At 49.2% G+C, this 18,001-nt stretch overlaps 2 protein-coding genes across 2 annotated transcripts in view; both read right to left on the bottom strand.

Annotated features, from left to right (window-relative positions):
• Positions 1-540: 540 nt before the first annotated feature.
• On the bottom strand, positions 541-13,365 carry LOC118514071. Its single transcript, XM_036060597.1, has 10 exons — positions 9,749-13,365; positions 7,210-7,557; positions 7,004-7,132; positions 6,569-6,912; positions 6,405-6,507; positions 6,300-6,330; positions 5,969-6,152; positions 5,738-5,874; positions 5,529-5,649; positions 541-2,589 (listed from the first exon to the last, which is right to left on the bottom strand). Exons 1-10 carry the CDS (start codon positions 12,983-12,985, stop codon positions 711-713), a joined length of 6,513 nt encoding a protein of 2,170 aa, XP_035916490.1. The 5' UTR covers positions 12,986-13,365; the 3' UTR covers positions 541-710.
• A 478-nt stretch (positions 13,366-13,843) lies between these two features.
• LOC118514070 (cadherin-related tumor suppressor) overlaps positions 13,844-18,001 on the bottom strand; it is a 48,721-nt gene continuing 44,563 nt past the window's right edge. The window contains exon 10 of the mRNA XM_036060596.1: positions 13,844-17,919. Coding sequence (XP_035916489.1) covers positions 14,994-17,919 — 2,926 coding nt within the window. The 3' untranslated portion in view covers positions 13,844-14,993. The remainder of the gene's footprint in view (positions 17,920-18,001) is intronic.

The following is an 18,001-nucleotide window of genomic DNA, read 5'->3' as shown; positions in this document are numbered from 1 at the left end:
CAGAAAATGAAATCTTCAGAAATATTAAGCGCCGACTACACGTATCACACACAATGATGCAAAATGGTTTTTTTATGATGCAAAAAGAGCGATGACACAGTCCTCGAAGAAGGGAACAATTTGGGAAACGGCTAGAGCAATAGCGTGTTGTTAAATGTGTCGATTGCATTTATTTATTCATTGCACTGGCTCCGACGGGTTTGCAGTCTGCCTGTTGTTGTTATTGCTATTCCATGCATTCTACTTGAAACGTCAATCAAAGGTCAGTGTGTTTAGAGCTACAGAGTTGAAGTTGACTTCGATCATCCTGTTGCTTGTGGCTCAGCGCGGAAATCTGCATCAATCTAGCGCTTACAATCAACTGTGACCTGAAGCTACTAACAAAATGTAGTGAATATAATGAGTGTAGTGAAGTCAAGTGAAATTGTATATAGTGTACGAGGTTAGATGAAGACTCTAACCATTTTGCTCATGTTGTTCTACACCGCTTCCGAGAACCGAATGGAAAGCGATCGCTTTCCAGGAACCACTTTCTCATGCAAGGTAAGCAAGCAACACGCTATGACGCTTGTGACTCAAAACATCGCTTTTAATTCGTACATTTTTACTAATAGTATAATATTACAGAGAGGGAGAGGATAATTTCACTAGCGCTTTGGTAACGAAAAGAAACAACTACCTGTACAGCGTTTGCTGAGGATTGCGAACATTTAAGATATTTGTCGAATGCTGTTCAGTGGTTTTTCTATATTCCTATACGTCCGCGGAGGTATCACTTCTAATAATACTTTGCTGTAGTGTGCATGGTCGGATAGTTGTTTGAACACGCTCTTTGTGTAGTTACGGGTCTCCAGCGATCCCTCAAGCAGCAGATGCGCCCCTGTCAGGATAAGCTTGTCGCGGGTTTCCTTCGGCAGTGCGAACACCTTTTCCGACCCGAGTTGCTGTACGATCTTGTTCAGCAGCTTCGCGGCCGTCGTCCGTACCACGGCGTTCTGATGAGTGGCACCCTTGTAGGAAATGATGTGTACCACCTTCGGGATCGACACGTTGTCGCACATGGATTCGAGCGCTTGGGTAGCATCGGCCCGCAGGAACTTGTTCGTATCTGCCGTGCGGTGCAGCAGATGGGTAGCAATGTCTTCCGCCTCACCCTCGAGACACCGTCGGTGGGTGGAGAAAAACTCCGCCGAAGCTTGGCATGCAGCGCGTGCCACTTGCGATCGCAGGTTACGCACCTGTTTTGCCAAAGCCACAGAAAGCAGATGTATCTGAGTATCGATCACCTCCGGATGGTGGCGAATAAGTCGCACGAAGAATTGCAGACCACTAATGTTTTGCTCCCAGTTGGGGCTTTCGAGGTGCGTTAGGCAGTTGTTAAGCGCATCTTTCGGTTTCTCGAATCTGCGCAACGTCTTCTGAAAGATAACCTCGTTAAGCTTGTTTTTAGCCTTCACTCCCGACACAACCTCTTTCACTGGTGCAACCTTACTACTGCGTCGCACCAGGAAGGGCTTTTTGAGAATTTTTTTCGGCGAAGCTGGCATCATGGTTTCGTCCGGCATGTCTTCGTGATCGAGATGCTGCAAGTTTCCCATGCTAGCGGACTGTACGCGGCTTCGTGGCCGTGATATCGGCATTTCCTGCTCATCGTCCATGAAGTTTTCATCCTCTTGCCGGCTGTCCATGTGGTGGTTTGCAAGCTCTTCCGTAGAGTAGGATCCTTGCAGCGGATGCGGGCTCGGGGTCGGATAGCGCTTTGGTGTGACGGGAGATTTGGGTTTAAAGTTTCGTTCATCGTTCCGCTCATTGTCATCCTCATCGTCATCGTAATCCGACTCGTACTGCACCTGATTCGAACTGATTCCATCCAGTTCGCTATGTACTGGGGTCGCAGCCCTTTCTCCGTACCATTCCCTGTCTGCACGTTCATCCTCGGCAGCTTTACCACCAAACGAACGGTGCGTTTTAAGCGAGCTGTTATCTCCCATGGTAGTCTTTGAAGAAGCATTACTGTACGATGCGTTGCTCGTACGCGATAATCGTCCATCCGGCATGTGATGTTTAAGTACTCCGGAACCGATGGACTTGTGAGAGCTAACGGATTGTGGTCGCGAAACGGATGGTATGGAAGCAGGACGACTACCACCAGGAATTGCAGACGGGTAAGAGTCGTCGTCTCCCGCTATCGTAACGCGTTCCCGATCACGCTCTCTGAAGTTCAAAATGCTATTAGAGATAATGCGCGTAGATGTGGAATCGTTGCTCGATCGCTCGTCCTGCTCGCTGTCGTAATTTTCGTCCCGATGAATGATATAACTCTCCTGATTAATCGTCGGAACGGATGGCTGCCGCTCACCGAGAAATCGTGACCGACGAGGCGTGTTTGGTGCGGTGCCGCCGCCAGTGCCCATATTAGCGTCGCCGTAGTAGTTCTGAAGTTCACCGTGGCTTGCACTGTTACTCCGATTATTTGTCCCACTGTTGTTTCCGGTGTTGTGGTTGTTATAGCTTTTGCTCGGTGATAAATTAGGACGCTGGTCTACATCCTGATTCTGCACATGCGTAGTCATTTGCTGTTTGTTGTGGCTGAATGAACGGCGGGTCCACAAGGCAAGCAGAGAAAAAAGAAAGACAAGAAGAGAAAGAAGATATTTAAAATTCGTACTCAGATTTCTAAAGCTGCGATGCGACAACACAAATTGCAGGTCTTTAAAAATTAAGTAGCCATATACACTTCATAGGTCAAGAAAAGCAGCTAAGATCGTATTTGTATACGGGAACAGCTTTCAATGTGTGTTAGATTGAACGGCCCTCGATTATCGTGTTGCCGTATCGATCGATTGGGCGATATGAATAGAATGATTCTGGCCTCTGGCGAAGGCGTAACCAAAGCCAAGGATAATATCATGGACCCTAGGTATATTCAAATGAGCACAAAATTTGGTAACTGTCCAATGTCCTTGCGACCATGGTTTTTTTTATGGAGTGATAGGATATGGCATTAAATGATTTAATTACGTTTCTTCGTTGAACTCGACCACTATTAACACGTCACTCGATGCCGTCGTTGGTGGCTGGTAACCACCGTTGGAAAGGACCGGAGGAAACAACACCACGAGCCCACCGTCGACCTCCTCTCGGTCATTCGCACATGCACGGGGTACGAAAAATTTCTGTGGCGTTTCGAAAACGGTCCCATTCGTGAAGGGCACTACGTCGGTGATTTCCGTTAAATTAATGCAGCCCACTTCCGCGGCTGGTGCAACTTCGGCCTGACCATCTTTCCGGAGGACTTCATCACATGCGGCAGTTGGTTCAGCATCTTTCCGTCGTTTGAAAAAGCACCACTGATACAATCGTACCAACTCCGGATGTGTCCGTACAATTCGTCGGTACATGTTGTTGCTACTATCACCAGAGACTGCCATCCCATTGGATGGGTTGTCCACGCACTCGCCATTAGTAAGCGTACTGCCGACACTCATTTTGTGTTCGGCGCCATCAGCACTGTTACTGTTATTGTTATCACTGCACTGTTGGTCACCGGATATCGGGGGAGCCGTGTGCACTTCTTCCTCGCTCGAAGCGCAGGGGTTGAGGTGGTGAAAGCAACCCAGACAGCTTCCGCACAATCGGTTGTATGAAGGAACAAGCTTCAAAAACATACTACAACCCACGTCGTACGGTCAGCCTAACCACGATGACGAACGCGTACCAAGTGGCAGACCAGTGCTGTCCGTTCAACTTGAAGTTCGTTGACGATGTCGTATGGCAGAACAGGGCCATTTGACCACCAGCGCTCTGCATGCCCGACTCCGACTCGCACAAGCACACGGACGATTTTCACCTTTCAAGAAAAGTTCAAGAAGCTTCGCAACTGGTCACATTGGGCCATCGTCATCATCAGCACACGACACTGGACGCAGCCTTGTCACCATTAGCGCTGTGGCCTACTTTTGACTGCTATCGTGGAGTTTTGCGATTCGGTCGTGTAAAGTCCGAAACAAGCAAGCAAGAGGTCCAGCAAGGTGCGGAATAAAAACTCCACACATAACATCGATTAGCACTACCACCAGCCACACGCCAGCAGTATTCCCTATGTATCGCGCACCCAATCGACCGAGGTTCGCCCGAGAGTCCTTCGGTCTTTCACAACGTCGCTGGCGGTCACCAGTGATTGTGCCGTGATGTCCAGTGTGATGTGATATAAGGGAAACACACGCTATGTCCGCGCTGTGAAACGCTGTAAATGCGCGACGCCACTGGCTGAAGGTAACCGGGTAACGACTATGTATATTAGCGGCAAGCCAACTCACACCGGCCCCACAGCTTTCGCTGTATGGGTTCCAAGCCTTTTGTGTTGTTTGGTCCTGGCCGTATCCTTACACTCCCCTTCGCTTGTACTGCGAGGTTTGTTTATATCAACGCCACGCAGCAGTGCCGAGTGCGCGCCACACGTTTGTTTATTGGTATGCTTTCCCATTTTCATTCATTCGGCACGGTTGTGGTGCTGAATCCCGCCATCGCGGGAAGGGATAAGTGAGAACGAAAATGAACCGTTTGTTACTGTCGAACGATTGTTAGTAACCATATCATCAAACAAGTATAGGGGAGGGCTAGGGTGGATAGAGGAAGTCAGACCAGAGCAACTAAAAAAATGCTTCCGAATGATTTATTATGTACTAAAGGTTCAGTTATTCAGCACGTTTCAAGATTGAAACGAATAGAAATTTAATGCATCCTCAAACTCTCTCACAGTACGTCCTGCGGTACTTCTACTTCTAGCAATCTGTTACTGGTATTACCCATGGCAGAATCGAGTTCGAGCTGCGTGTGATGGTAGGTCCATCCGCATTACTAGTAATAAAATTGTTCGGGTCATCTTTCGATGGCAAGTTACCAGATCTGATATTGGTTTCCACTCAAGGTCGTTCGATTCGTTGACCTCTTTTTTAAGAATAAGAACTCGGGAAACGAACCATATAGAGGGTGGGAGGGCGATGGGAAACCCATTAGGAAAAGCTTTTGTACCCCATTGTTCAAGGAGAGGGTTGATGATATGATCGTCGCGTGCTGCAAAACTTTAAGAAGGTAGATAGTACGTGCTCCCGTGGGGTCAGTCGACTAAATGGAAAGCCCTGGCTATTGTTATGATGGATTGGACCTCACCCCATCCACGTTTACTGGGAGCTGCTTGGTACACACTTAACGCAAGGGATATATTGTGTGCCAGATTCAAAGATAACGTTGCACTATACATATATATATTTCCCTACTTGTCGTGGTCCTGGATCGTAAGACGCAAAACAATGTGGAAAGCCCTTGATGAAATTTTAGCTGGCGGTGGTTTTGACCAGTGCAAAAATTGAATCAAGATTAGCAATAAACAAGATCAAGCAGCGTGAGTTCGTTCGAATTATTTGGACACTCAGTCTGCTACTCTTCTGAACAGGAAACATTATACAGAACCACCATTAGGGACCTTGTTCATGTAGCGCATTACATGTGACATCACAGTTGCTTACCTGCCAATCAGATTCGGATTGTAGAACCGCATGCCAAACCTTGATTGTCTAAACCCATCGCTTTCTACCACCGGATCGGTTGCGGGTCGAATATCGTTGTGTACTTGCTTATTGGCACTAGCTGCTGGGACAGAACGAAAGGAAATGGCCATCCGCCTGGCATCAGAAAATGTTGCTCCATAATGTGTCAAAACGCTGGCCGGACTTACCGATTGTGTCGCTCATAAACCCATCACTGTTGCGGGAATAGAGTTTGCCCCGCATTCGCAGTGTCCTCATTTCGTACGGGTTATTGTTCTTCGCCAGCATGGCTTTACCGTTCGTCTTCGGGTCCATTTCGGGAAATCTAATCAGATAGAAGAAGAAAAGCATTCACTTACATCGGGCATCCGGGAAAAATGGGCGTTTGAGCGAGTCGTGTCTCGCCTCGATGATGCTACCTTGACGAAGAGCCATTGCGCGAAATTTTGCCATTGGCAATTTGCGGAATGCCGGACAAATTTCCTTCCATCTTTCGATGCATGATTGTCCCAGGTTTTGCAGCAAACGGTGCAGCCTGTTTACCGTCGGCCAGCTCCGGGTACGACCTGGACGATTGTCCATTCCCGTACAGAGGTCGAGTGGCTGTGAAAATAATAATTTACATAAGTTACAGACTTTCCGGGTTCTTGTGCGGCACTGCTGTCTTCGCAAGGCTTCACAGTAAAAGTGGCGAGAAACTGTGTCAAGACCACAGGCAGAAGCTAATTGGTTCGGTGTTTACTAGCTTACCGTTCGGTCCCAGCGGTTGAGCCATATTATCCTGTAATCGAAAGTCAATGCAAATGGACGCTTTTAACGTTGCAGCAATGGGGAGGAGTGTATGTCTTCTCTTACCGAATATGATACAGGTATTTTGGAAGTCCATCCGGAATTGGTAGAAATTTTCGCCGTTTCTATAGGTTGCTTGATCTCATCGAAAACAGTGAAGCTAGGTTTCCTAAAACGAACGATTCAGTTGGGTCAGGCACGTTGCAAAAACTCTCCGTTCGAATACGTACTGTCTCATGTCTTCAAATGAGCTGTTTTCCACCTGAAAGCTTGGATATTTGTTTCGTCCGGGACGGTTGAAGGTGGGCGAGGCGGACCCACTGCCAGCCTCGATCCAGTCGACGTCTGCCCCAAACATGATGACAGTGCTGGATCGGTTGGAAGGAACTTTAATCGCATACTCCACACTACCGTCCGGTCCAATGAAAGGAAGCTGCTTCCGCGCCAGCCGTGCTTTGACGGCCGTGATCAGATGGTTTCCTTCCGGGCGTGTTCCGACAGCGGCGCAGACAACGTCTAGAACCAATTTAGGAGAGCTAATTTGTCCCAGCACTGCAAGAACGTCCAGCGCAGCCTGTAGTTGCGGCAGCGAGGAGAAAACGAGTGAGGCAAATAATTATAATGCCGGCAAGGAATATATTCACAAACGCCGTGGTGACACTTACATGCCGGACGCGTTTTTTGCGATCCAGAGCCGCCTCGGTTGCTCGGGAAATGAGCGTTTTAATGTCGAAGTAGGTGCTCGGGAATGTCATTAAAGCAAACAACACCGTTTGCAATGCATTCTCACGAAACTGCAATGAAATGGGAGAACACACAATAAACCATTAGACTCCCCACCTCGGTGACACCAGGAAAACCTTGCGCTAACCTTGGAGCTTTTGGCATGTAAGAAATCATCCGATAGCAGTCGCTGCACGATGGCCGCCGTCGGTAATCGTTGCATCAGTGCCTTGGCCACGTTGTTGCTGCCCGGTCCGCCCTGCCGGCAAAGTCCGGTCATGATTTGTCCCACTCGGTCCTCCAGGTTCTCAAGGGGTAGCCGCGACACCAGGTTGACCAACATTCGCACTTTATCGTCAACGACATCGAGATTTCGTTCCGAGGACAACAGTGTCCGCAGGAGCGATTCGAGGTATGGTTGAACTTTCGCAAGATTATCGGATGATTTAAGGGCTTCCTCGATGCTACAGAACCCCTGCGAACGCATCCGCCAATCCTAGAAAAAAAGGGAATCGCACACATAAACCCACACCAACACCGGTTAGTTATTGAACATGCTTTACTATCACTTCACTAAATAACTAAAGCATAAAGCACGCAAGAGGATTTCACAACATGTTTAAATAAAGTTTACATTTCTCATTGTCGCTTAAGGTTTCCCCTCCGGAATGAGGCTTGACACAACGCTGCACTGCAAGTTTCCAATGTTATCCCGGCTTATCCACAGCTGAACGGACACTGTTTCACAATGTGTTTGATTGCTTGCCGAACTAATCGCTAGTCGCTAGCCAACCGGCAACCTTATCCGGCCGGTTCAAGGAGAGCTACTGAACCTCTGATTGGCAAGGGTTTCGGCTAAACTTGGGCCGTGATTGCGTATGGTGGTGGTGTCTTCGTCTTCTCTAACCTAGAAAATTCCTTCGGAGTACGAATTCCTGCCGATTTCCTTTCTAGAACACCGCAAGAAAGCAGACCACCGGGGCTAGACTATGTAATGGGCAAACCTGGCGGCCGGTGGTGGTGTGCGTTTGTGCTCTACCCACTCTAAAGTGTGCGAGAGCAGCACATACAATCGTAATCGGAAACAGTCACCAACTCCGTCTTGGGGAAAACCCGACAGCCCTGTAGCCAGGGCACAATTACTGACACGAAAGTTTGCGATTAGGCTAGGGGCCAACAAACGAAAACCGAAACCGAAAGTCCTGCCATACGCGGCGCTGCTCTCCATTTTAAGCTGCGGTGTGGAATTGATTTAGTGCGTTGACACCGTTCTATTTTCCTTTTAGCGACTTGCGTCAGAAGAGGATGTTGACGGATGGAGCGGCGGCCACAGAGAACCAGCGAAGGGGCCTACTGGAGACATCTAACTGGGCGAGTGGCGCAGGCTCTCGAGAAATGAGGCGAGAGAAAAAGGTGAAAGTAGATCGTCAGGTAATAAGTAAACCGGACGTTGATAAGACATTATAAGAAATCGTCGTTGTCGATGTCGCTTTCAGGAGTCTTTTTTTTGCGCATGGGTAAGAAATGTAGGAAAATTACATGGATGTAGGTGATGCTAGTTCCTTCGCTGCAGAACAGAAGCCGGACCACAAAATAGGAGCTCGTAAGCGTGGCGACGTAGTAACACGCAATGTGTTATTTGAATCCGTTTTGAGCACATACGACGTTCAAAAGTCGTGAGGGCTTTTAACCTGCTTTTGACCCTGTTTTGTAGGTCGCACTACAGGTTGACAGATTAGAAGGATCGATTTTTTTCTTGTGGAAGCCTTCGGTGGGAGTTATTTTTTTTTTTGAAAATATTTAGAACATATTTATAATTACTTTTCCGGTGATTCTTTAAGTGTGCTAAGCGTGCCAGTTCCTTCATAAAAGGCGACAGAACGGAAATGTAAAGTAGTGTCCTGCTTGGGGTAATTTCTTTGGCCGCATCTTTGGCGTTAATTAACATTTAAATTAGGACAATAGATATGGGAAAACGGATTTTTTGTTTTAACAAATAGGAAACTGATTTTGAAAATGAAGTAAAGTCGGTGAAATCGATTGTGTTGAGCCGTCCGTAAGGTGAATATCCTTATCCAACGTGATCACGATGCAAAAGGTGCTTTGTTCAACCGATTGCATGTTGCACTTGATTTCCTTTTTTCTTCATTATGCCCCGCTTTCAGTGTGCCCGGGAACTACGTCATGCATTTATGGTTTTGTGAGGTAGTGGCAAGAAAATCTTTGAAAAAAGTATATTTCTCTATTCGACAGGTCACCCGACAGGTGGCCCAATGAGCATTACAGTTGGATGGGAGTGGGCAAAGGGCTTGTAGATGGAAATCAATGTAAAGAGACGGCGCAGATCGTCCTTTTCGTTCGCAAGGGAAACCCAAGTAGCGCTCCTTTGGCCCGTCGGTCTTTGTGTAATTTGCAAAAAAGGAGGTCAACCAGAGCCCCAAACGGGCCGAGAAAATTGGTCATTCTAATGAGCGGCGTGTGTTGCTGTGGGTCTATGTACACTAGCTTGATCTAGATTTCTTTTCCTATTTCGTTAATGTCAGACGCCGACGCCGCCGCCACTGCCACAACGTTTTCATTGTTCATTTCACTTTGTGCCACTAATGAAAATGAGAGTGTAGGAAGGCACAGCAGTAGTAGGTTATGGTGTAAAGCCTGTAAGGGTTGAATGATTGCCCTAAACTTACCGGACTTTTGAGTTGATGAAGAGTGACTCGACCTACGATACCGAGATCCTCCCATGAGCTGACAATTTGTTGATTTTGAGACGATTTAGGTGACCCCGGACGTGACATGTTTGGAGAATGGCTACGGTCTCGCGGAAAGGATGCGAGTTTTTCTTGTCCCTCGACCGGACTCGTGGCGTTCCCGATTTCATTCCCATTCACATCGATTTGTGCCAGTGCCAACCGGGAGGGCGCTCTAGTAAAGGGCACAAACGGAATTTCCCTCGATTCGTCGACGGACGTTTGGGTTGCAATTGTTTTGCCGAACACGTCGAAAATATCATCCTCATTGACGCTGATGCACTTATCGGTTCGACCGTCCACACCCTCATTGACACTGGATATGAGCTGCGCGTTGTTGTTCTTATCATTCGAAACCAGCGATTCGAGGGATTTTTCACTCATGGTGGAGCTTTTCCGTCGGTTTCTGTGAGGTGACGTGGATGGACTTCGTAGCAGGTTGTGTATGATCTCGATACCACTGTGGGGCTTGGGGCTAAGAGATGAGGGACTGATGTACACGCTACGTTTCAGCGAGGCAGATGTGGCCGATCGGCTGCGTAATAATGTTCTGCCGCGAACGTTGTTGGGTTGTGGGGTGAGCTGACCTTTGCCAGCATCGCTACTACCAGCAGCTGGAGACTTTGGTGCATTGCTGCTGGACTCGTGCGCTTTCCGCATCGTCTTTGGTGACGGCATCGTATTTAGGCGAGGAATGCCTGATCGTACAATTTTAGGAACAGGTTTGGATTGGGCCGAACTGTCTGCTGCTGTTTGGTTGGTAGGTTTCGGAGACGGTGGAGGAGCATTCTGTAGTTTTTCCTCCTTCGGAATTTCGATATTGAGCTCCTTGGTGTAATCTTTATTGTTGTGTTCGGCTTGGGAAGGATCCCGTTCGAGATTTTCCGCATTCTCGTTGTTGTTAGTTTTCATCAGCACCTCAAGCGATAGGTTCGATTCCAGCTTCTTCGGAGTGGGGTTCGGTGTAGTGTGATTCGGTACTGCATCCACAGAATCTGCCTTTTGCATAACAACATTGCTTATCTTGCTTTCGATGCCCTGTATCGCTTGTTTCACCTCCTCAATCTTGTCTGCCAAAATAGAACTTGCGTCCAAAGCGAGCGCTGCCAACGGCTCCGGTTCCGGTCGACTTTGAATGTCAGGCGTTTCGGTAAGCTGTTGCCTGGCGCTACTGCTTTCAGCTTTAGCAGGTGCAGGTGGTTGAGGCGGTTCTACCGGTTCGGATGGTGGTGTTTTCGCCGACTTTGGCCGGGCAAGAGATGATTTAGGACGCGAAGACGGTTGCGATGTAGGTAGCTCGTAATTGTCTCCTCCGTCCATCGCCTTGTTTGAAGCCACAAACGGTGATTCATTGTCTTCTAGATCGGAACCAGAGTTTAGTTCGCTCAGGCCGGAGGTTTCCATGGTGGATTTTGCTGACGATGGTCTAGGCTTTGCCGAGATGCTGCTGTTAAACTCGGAAGACATTGCCATTGTGCTGGGGGGAGACGATCGTTCGGTGTCTGCCGATTGGGAGTACTGTCTTCGCATCATGGAATTTGCATATGTCGTGCTGCTACGTTCCGAAGACGAGGAAGCCGATTTTAAGGAGGATCGCTGGGGAGGAGCTGCCGTCGAAGACGTACGGTCCGATATCGTGGAAGAGGACAGTAGCTGTGTGGATTGGTTCGAAGTTTGTGAGAGGGTCAGTGCATCCTGGTCGCTCTGATCGAAGGTATCACTGTCTGGGGTGCGCATTTTCACGATTTCTCCACCGAACCGTACCCGGCGGGGCGTTCTCCGTACATACTCCGTGTCGGAAGAGTACAGCAAATCTTGTTGCATCGCTGGCTGCGGGTCACCGATTGATTTCACCGTAACACTGTCCTCCAGTTCACTGTCCGTAAGCACACGCACTACACCGAAGCGCTTGTTGACATTGTCTTCATCGCTTTCCTCGCTGATGGAGTTCGAGTTGGACGTTTCCGCCTCTAGGATGCGCATGGTAACCGACTCCTTGTTGATCTTAATCTCCGTCTCCATTATCACTTTCGAATCGTCGATCTTCTCTAAGCTAACGCGCCGCAACAGTGGACCTCCGCCAGGACCCTTGCTTAGGATATAGTCGTGCTGGGGAAGTCTTTCATCCGACCCGATGCGGTGCCGCAACCGGGGTGTATCGTTAACCTCAGTAGAGCGTGAGATTTCACCGTGGCTGCCCGATTTCCATCGCTGAGCTTTCGGGGAAAGAGCCTGCAGTGGGGTTGGCGCACCGGGGGCCACGGTCGGTTTCCACGACTTTCGCATCTCTGCATGCCCCAACGATAACTCTCCGGGAGGAACTATTGGATCGCGCCGAGGACTTTTGGGAGGATTCGGCAAACCGTAAACGTTGCACAGCAAATCAAAGTCACGCCGGTACGCTACAGAGATGCACTCGTAAAATTCGCGCGAACCGATCGTGTTTTTAATTTTGAGCAAAATTTTAAGCGCAATCTCTTGGTATGTGATCTGCACCATCTTCCCACCGAGTGCGTTAATTACCGCTCGCAGGATGAAGGTCCTTTTCGCGGTCAAAATGGCGGGTTGAATAAGCGAAGGCAAAGCCAACATTACCCCCACGATGTACCGGCTGCTGAGAGGATCTTTCGGATTACGGTCCATTCCGTAGTTCATGATTTCCAGCATAACCGTTTCGGGCAGTTTCGTTTGTGCAATGTACACCTTTAGCACGTCCAAAGCGCCTTTCCGCACTGCTGGCGACGGATGGCCAAGATTGTCGATGATGGGCGGAAGAAGCGGAGCGAAGTATATGTCCGTTTCATCCCGCAGCACTATGATCACATCGATTAGGACACGCAGAGCGTGCTGACGCACTTGAAACTCGGGATCATGTAACCGTTCCAAAAATTCGCGAAACAGCTCATTCATGTTAAGCCCGACCGGGAGCTCATTGTTACGAATAATATATTCCCACAAAGGGGTCAACTGCAGCACTGACAAAACGCGATGGTTGTCCTCAACATTTAACGCACGCCGGTACCGTGCTGGAGATTCCGTAGGCACACCGCCGCCACCAGAGGACATACCTAGACTGTGTACAGCATGCATGCCTGTGTTGCCTGTCGAAGAGGTTGCACTGTTTCCACTGCTAGACGAACTCGTTCCGTTCTTAGCAAATACGCGACGGAAAAACATGCTTTGCAAGAGGATAGAGCACTGAAGCCGTTTAAACTGCCGTCCGCCTTTCTTTCCGCTGGCAATCGCTTATGCACCGTTGGGAGATCACCTGCCCTGTGGTGATTCTTCGCTTCCCCAAAGTGGGTCTGCTCAGCCAATCAAACCATCTTCTTCGCTTCGGCTTGGAAACGACGAACCAAACAGTAGTAATTGTAAATCGAAACTGAAGATACGCTTCTCGGCTCGGCTTTGAATAACCCGGTGTTCGGAATAAATACAACTGACACATAACAGCATTTCATACCGATGGCCAAGGGATCGTTTGGACCACTACCGGTGGTGGGCATGCGTCGAAAGACTTTTGGCTCACTATGGCAGTGCTGGTGTTACTTTAAATTATCCTTTCTCTTTTCGATATTTTGGATTAGATATTTTTTGCCTAGCAATATTTGACGATAGTTTATTATAAAATACAAAATTCTGCTCAATTTTCCCTCGGCTTCATAAAATTTTTTGTGATACATTATGGACCAAATTCGACGGTCCTCCCATAGTCCTACGAATTAAGAGACCTTTGTTGTGGGCTACCGACGCTGCCATAGAAACAGCGACGACCTACATAAGGGCACTGTAACAACAACACACATGTTTAAAGGAGCACGAATTAGCGTCTCCTTCAGTGCAGTTGCAGCAATCGCACCTTTCCGGACAGCAGTCACCACCAACACTAGAAAACACATTTGACATTGGTACCATTTTTCGGGTGTAGTGGGCTGGCAATTATCGGTGGACAAAACAGTCACGGGTGCTTGCCAGTAATGGAAGGCTTAAAGTCGAGTTTCGGACATGGTTGAATGATGGTGCAACGACACATACTTTCTTTAAAATTTTACGGTGGTGTGAAATTTATTCTTCAACTATACGTTACAATGGACCTGTTTGGCGGCCGCCCGTTTAGTGTTCCGCTCAGTTAAAAACAGATGAACTGTTTTATTTTGTTCCGAAAAGATTTGTTTTTTCTTTAGACTTGCACGTGGTTTGATAGTGATTTTAAAATCGTTGCATTTCATCTTCGAACAGTGTGTACACTGCCATTATGTACTGCCGGCAATGTCAAGGTTCATTAAAAACCCCCAGGGGGCACAGATCGAAAATAAAACTGCGCAAAAGTTAAAAACAAAAGCTAAAAGGCAATACTTTCTATAATTATAATACAGCACGACTACCTACGCTGAGTTTGAAAGCTAAAAATAAAACAGTCTCATAACGTATTAAAATCATAGGCTCATGCGGATCCCTCACACTGCAGCTGCTATCCCTGCATGAGTTTTTCTTATATCTTTATAAGCATATGGCAAGAGAAGCTTACACGCTACATCGATTCAGTGCCCGATTCGGCTCGAACAGCGCCTTTTGTCTTCTACTATATGTACACATTATTAGCAAGCGTGCTCTTGTGCACGTTTCGTTAAACCTTAAAGGGCATAGCACTGCATTTCTATCATCTTTTGCCTCTGTTTTCTTTTTTTAACGATAAAAACGATCCGTCTCAGGAGCGAACCATTCCTGATGATAGATCAATTGTCCTGCAGCCGACACTTAACGAAGGGGGTGCATAAATGCATAGAGAGATTTCTAATTGGTGCAGTTCCTAGACAGTCGTACATGCTACATACAGCTTTAGGACCTTGATACAAGGTACCACCGTTTAAAAAGTACCTCCGTTGAACTAGCTCTCCTATTGTTCATTTCTCAGCCCAGTTACGGATGGAATGCGCTGCACCGATCATACTTTGCGCTTACACGTTTAGTTCGTTAACTAATTGCTAATCTCAGATGGTTCTGCATTCGAGGCATGGTAGTTTTATGTACACGAGGGTTTCCTTAGCTAGTTTTGTTATTTGCTCTACCTATTTGTGATGCGAACAGTGGGAGGTTGCATTTGCTTGATTTGCTTAGTTTTTATACAAAAATGTTACAACGTTGATGAACTGGTGAACCTTCGTTCGGGGATGCCGTTCGTCATTTAAACGTACTCCTCGGAAGGTTTTGACTGAACGCTGGTAGGAATACGCAGCGAGTTTGGCACTCGACCGTTGACCGTTACGTCGCTTGGCAGTTCGGCAATGTCCTTGAACACACCCATGAGACTCTCAAAGTTGGGACCCCAATTCAGCAGATAGTCCCAGCCGGTGGCCGACGGTGAGGCAGCGCCTCCATTCGGCTGTCGGTAGATTCCAACCATGTGGCTGGAAAGATCATCGTCCGACGCAACGAGCGTGCTGAGCGATCCTCGGAACGAAGAATCGAAACCATCGTAGGACGAGGCTGGTGGTAGATGCGGTGCTCCCTTGCCACCACCGCCGCTTCCATTTCCGCCCACACCGACCCCACCGCTGACTCCGCCAGGACCTCCACCGCCGCCTCCACCAACATCGTTACGTCTTCCCGGATCATCACGGCCCTTTCCGTACTTGCCGCCAACGACCACGTTGTTGGGGGGGCCCGTGTCACCGTTCAGACTGTTGTTGTCGTACTCGATCTCGGAGCATGTGAAGCTATCGTTACCGCTCTCGTCCGTAGAGGTAGAGCTATGCGCATCAATGTCTGCCGGTGAGTGGTGCATGTGTGAAAGATGTGGAGCTGGCACACGTGCCGGCGCCTCACTGCTGCTGGACACCGCATCCAGCGTCGAGACGAGACTGGATGTACGGGGGCGCGCATTCAGCCGTTCAATCTCTTCGGCGGTAAGGCCCATGCCCCCATGGCCCACTGGTACCACGACGGAACTAACCGACACTACGTTCGGTGGTTGTGAAGGAACTCCGTTGGGATTCTTACTGCGACTGCGCGCGCTCGAACTCTGTCCCGAAAGCTGGCTCATCACGGGACTGTTGAGGCTTCGCTCGCTATTACTGTGCAACGCATCTTTTCCCACGCCACCCGAGCTGGATGTCGTGGCCAACAGTGCACTTTGCAGTGGCTTGCCGGAGATGTCATGCAGCGTCAAGATGCGTGGCTGCTGTGAACTAAGCTCCGAACTGGGCGAGAGCCTTGCCAGTGGCGTTGACTGGTGTTGGCGCGCGTGTGCTGCTCCATTCGATGGCGGTGGTTGACTAGCTTGGGGCGGTGGCAAAACCCGAGGTGCGTAAGGTCCACCGGCAGCGGCGTGATGTGGCGAATGGCGATGCTGCTGTTGGTTTGCTGCTGCTGACGTCTGATGCTTATGATGCGTGTAGGCCGTAGCAACGGGGGGTGGAGTGGCCTTGTACTTACGTACACCGCCTGCTTCCCGGTAACCCTTGTAGTGATACACTATATCTATATCGGAAGGTGCGATCGAACTGGCGTTCTCGAGGTCGTAGTGTTCCGGATACTCTGAGCCTAGATCCATCGAGGATGGGTTGTTGGTGTGATCGTGGGGCGCTGACGGATGATGCGACTGGCTCGGAGGAGGCAACGGTGGACTCTTACTCACCACTTCCCGCTCGATTATATCCGGTCGCTGAGGTCTTTGAGGTTCTGAACTGCCGAGATCGCGCTCTTTATACTTTTTCGAGATGAGTTCGGGACCGACGAGGTGATGGCCGCTCACACCACGCAGCATATCACTTCCTTCTGAGTGGTATCCTACCACAGAAAGATCATTTGCATGCAAACCGCGCCCACTACCGTCACTGTGCAAACCACCTGACGAGACCAGTCCCGAACCGGCCAACAGTGTCGATCCGCCGGTTCCATTTTGCTTGGAGTGTAGTGCAGTGGAAGAGTGGCCCAGAGCGCCGCTCTTTTCTTTGTGTTGCCGACGGCAACGCACCACCAGGAACGAGATGAAAATGCCGATCAAAAGCATCACGAAAAATACGATCACCAGCGTGATGCCAATGTTGAGCGGGTTGGTAACCTGTGCCGTGCCGAGAACGCTCCAGACACAGCCCTGCGCCACGTTGCCACGATGGACGACGCTGCGGAAGATACTGCCAGATCCGTTAAACGGCTGTACCTCACCGTTGATGGTGAAATTGGCTAGGCAACCTTGAAAGTAGGCTGGCATTGGTTCGGTATCGCCAGCACTAAAGTATTCCCGTCGCACGTTGCCGATTGCCAGTACGGTAAGGTATGGATCGAGAAAGTCGTGCACGCCCGTCGCATCCAACTCCGGCACCACAATACGCCCGTCAACCAACACTTGCAGTATGCGGTTGTGCGAATGGAGCGTCACATTGTGCCAACTGCCGTCAGCCAGGGAATGGCCGTCCTGTCCACCGCCGGCTGATGCGGACACGTTCACGAAGGACGTTTGGTGCGAGGTATATGAAAGTCGGCCATTTCGCAGCTCGATAGCGGTATAGTGTTTGCTACTGGTCGCGGCATAGATCAATACTCCGCTCGGCTTGTTTGTTTTGAACATGATGCTCATATACTTGGGTGGATCTTCGGCGATCGTCAGCGTGGGAGCGACATGACCGTCGTGCCGCTTGCTGCGTGTTACATCGTAGCTCCAGATCCAGCTTTTGCCACTGTATATGCTTTCCAGCAGCTGCATGCGCTTGTGCTTTTCCGTTATTTCGAACTCGATGAATGCGCCGTCTTGCAGTGAATATGCGTCCAGGGAGCCGTAACAGTCAGGAGACAGGATTGCTCCACCGCAACGGCACATGGCCGTATGCCATCGGTCCATGCATTGGCCGTACGGACCGCAGAGGGGCTGGGCCGGATCTTCGGGTAATCCGAGGCCACATGGGCCGTTACTACCTGTGCTGCGTTGACATGTCGATTCAATACCGAAAGATTTAATCGGATTACTCAGATTCAGTGCCCGCCCGTTGATGGAGACGCTGTGCACACATCCTACCAGGTCATCCGAATGTACCTGACCTGGTCGTTCGAGCACCGGATCCGCCGCCATAAGCCCTCCGACAAGCAGATAGTGCTTGTTAAAGTTGAGCGTGCTGAAAACGACAAATAGACACCGAGAGAGAAAGAGCGAATTAATGCTTAATAAACCCACAGGCAGTGAAGATCGATAGTTTA

The sequence above is a fragment of the Anopheles stephensi genome, chromosome 3 (assembly GCF_013141755.1).
Source record: "Anopheles stephensi strain Indian chromosome 3, UCI_ANSTEP_V1.0, whole genome shotgun sequence".
Taxonomy (NCBI): Eukaryota; Metazoa; Arthropoda; class Insecta; order Diptera; family Culicidae; genus Anopheles; species Anopheles stephensi.
This window is presented reverse-complemented; position numbering and strand designations above follow the sequence as displayed.

Coding starts and splice junctions, on each gene's coding strand:
- LOC118514071 (XM_036060597.1), bottom strand. CDS start 12,985: ATGTTTTTCCGTCGCGTATTTGCTAAGAACGGAACGAGTTCGTCTAGC. Junction 7,133..7,209: donor TACATGCCAAAAGCTCCAAG/GTTAGCGCAAGG, acceptor ATTTCATTGCAG/TTTCGTGAGAATGCATTGCA. Junction 6,331..6,404: donor AAATACCTGTATCATATTCG/GTAAGAGAAGAC, acceptor TTTCGATTACAG/GATAATATGGCTCAACCGCT.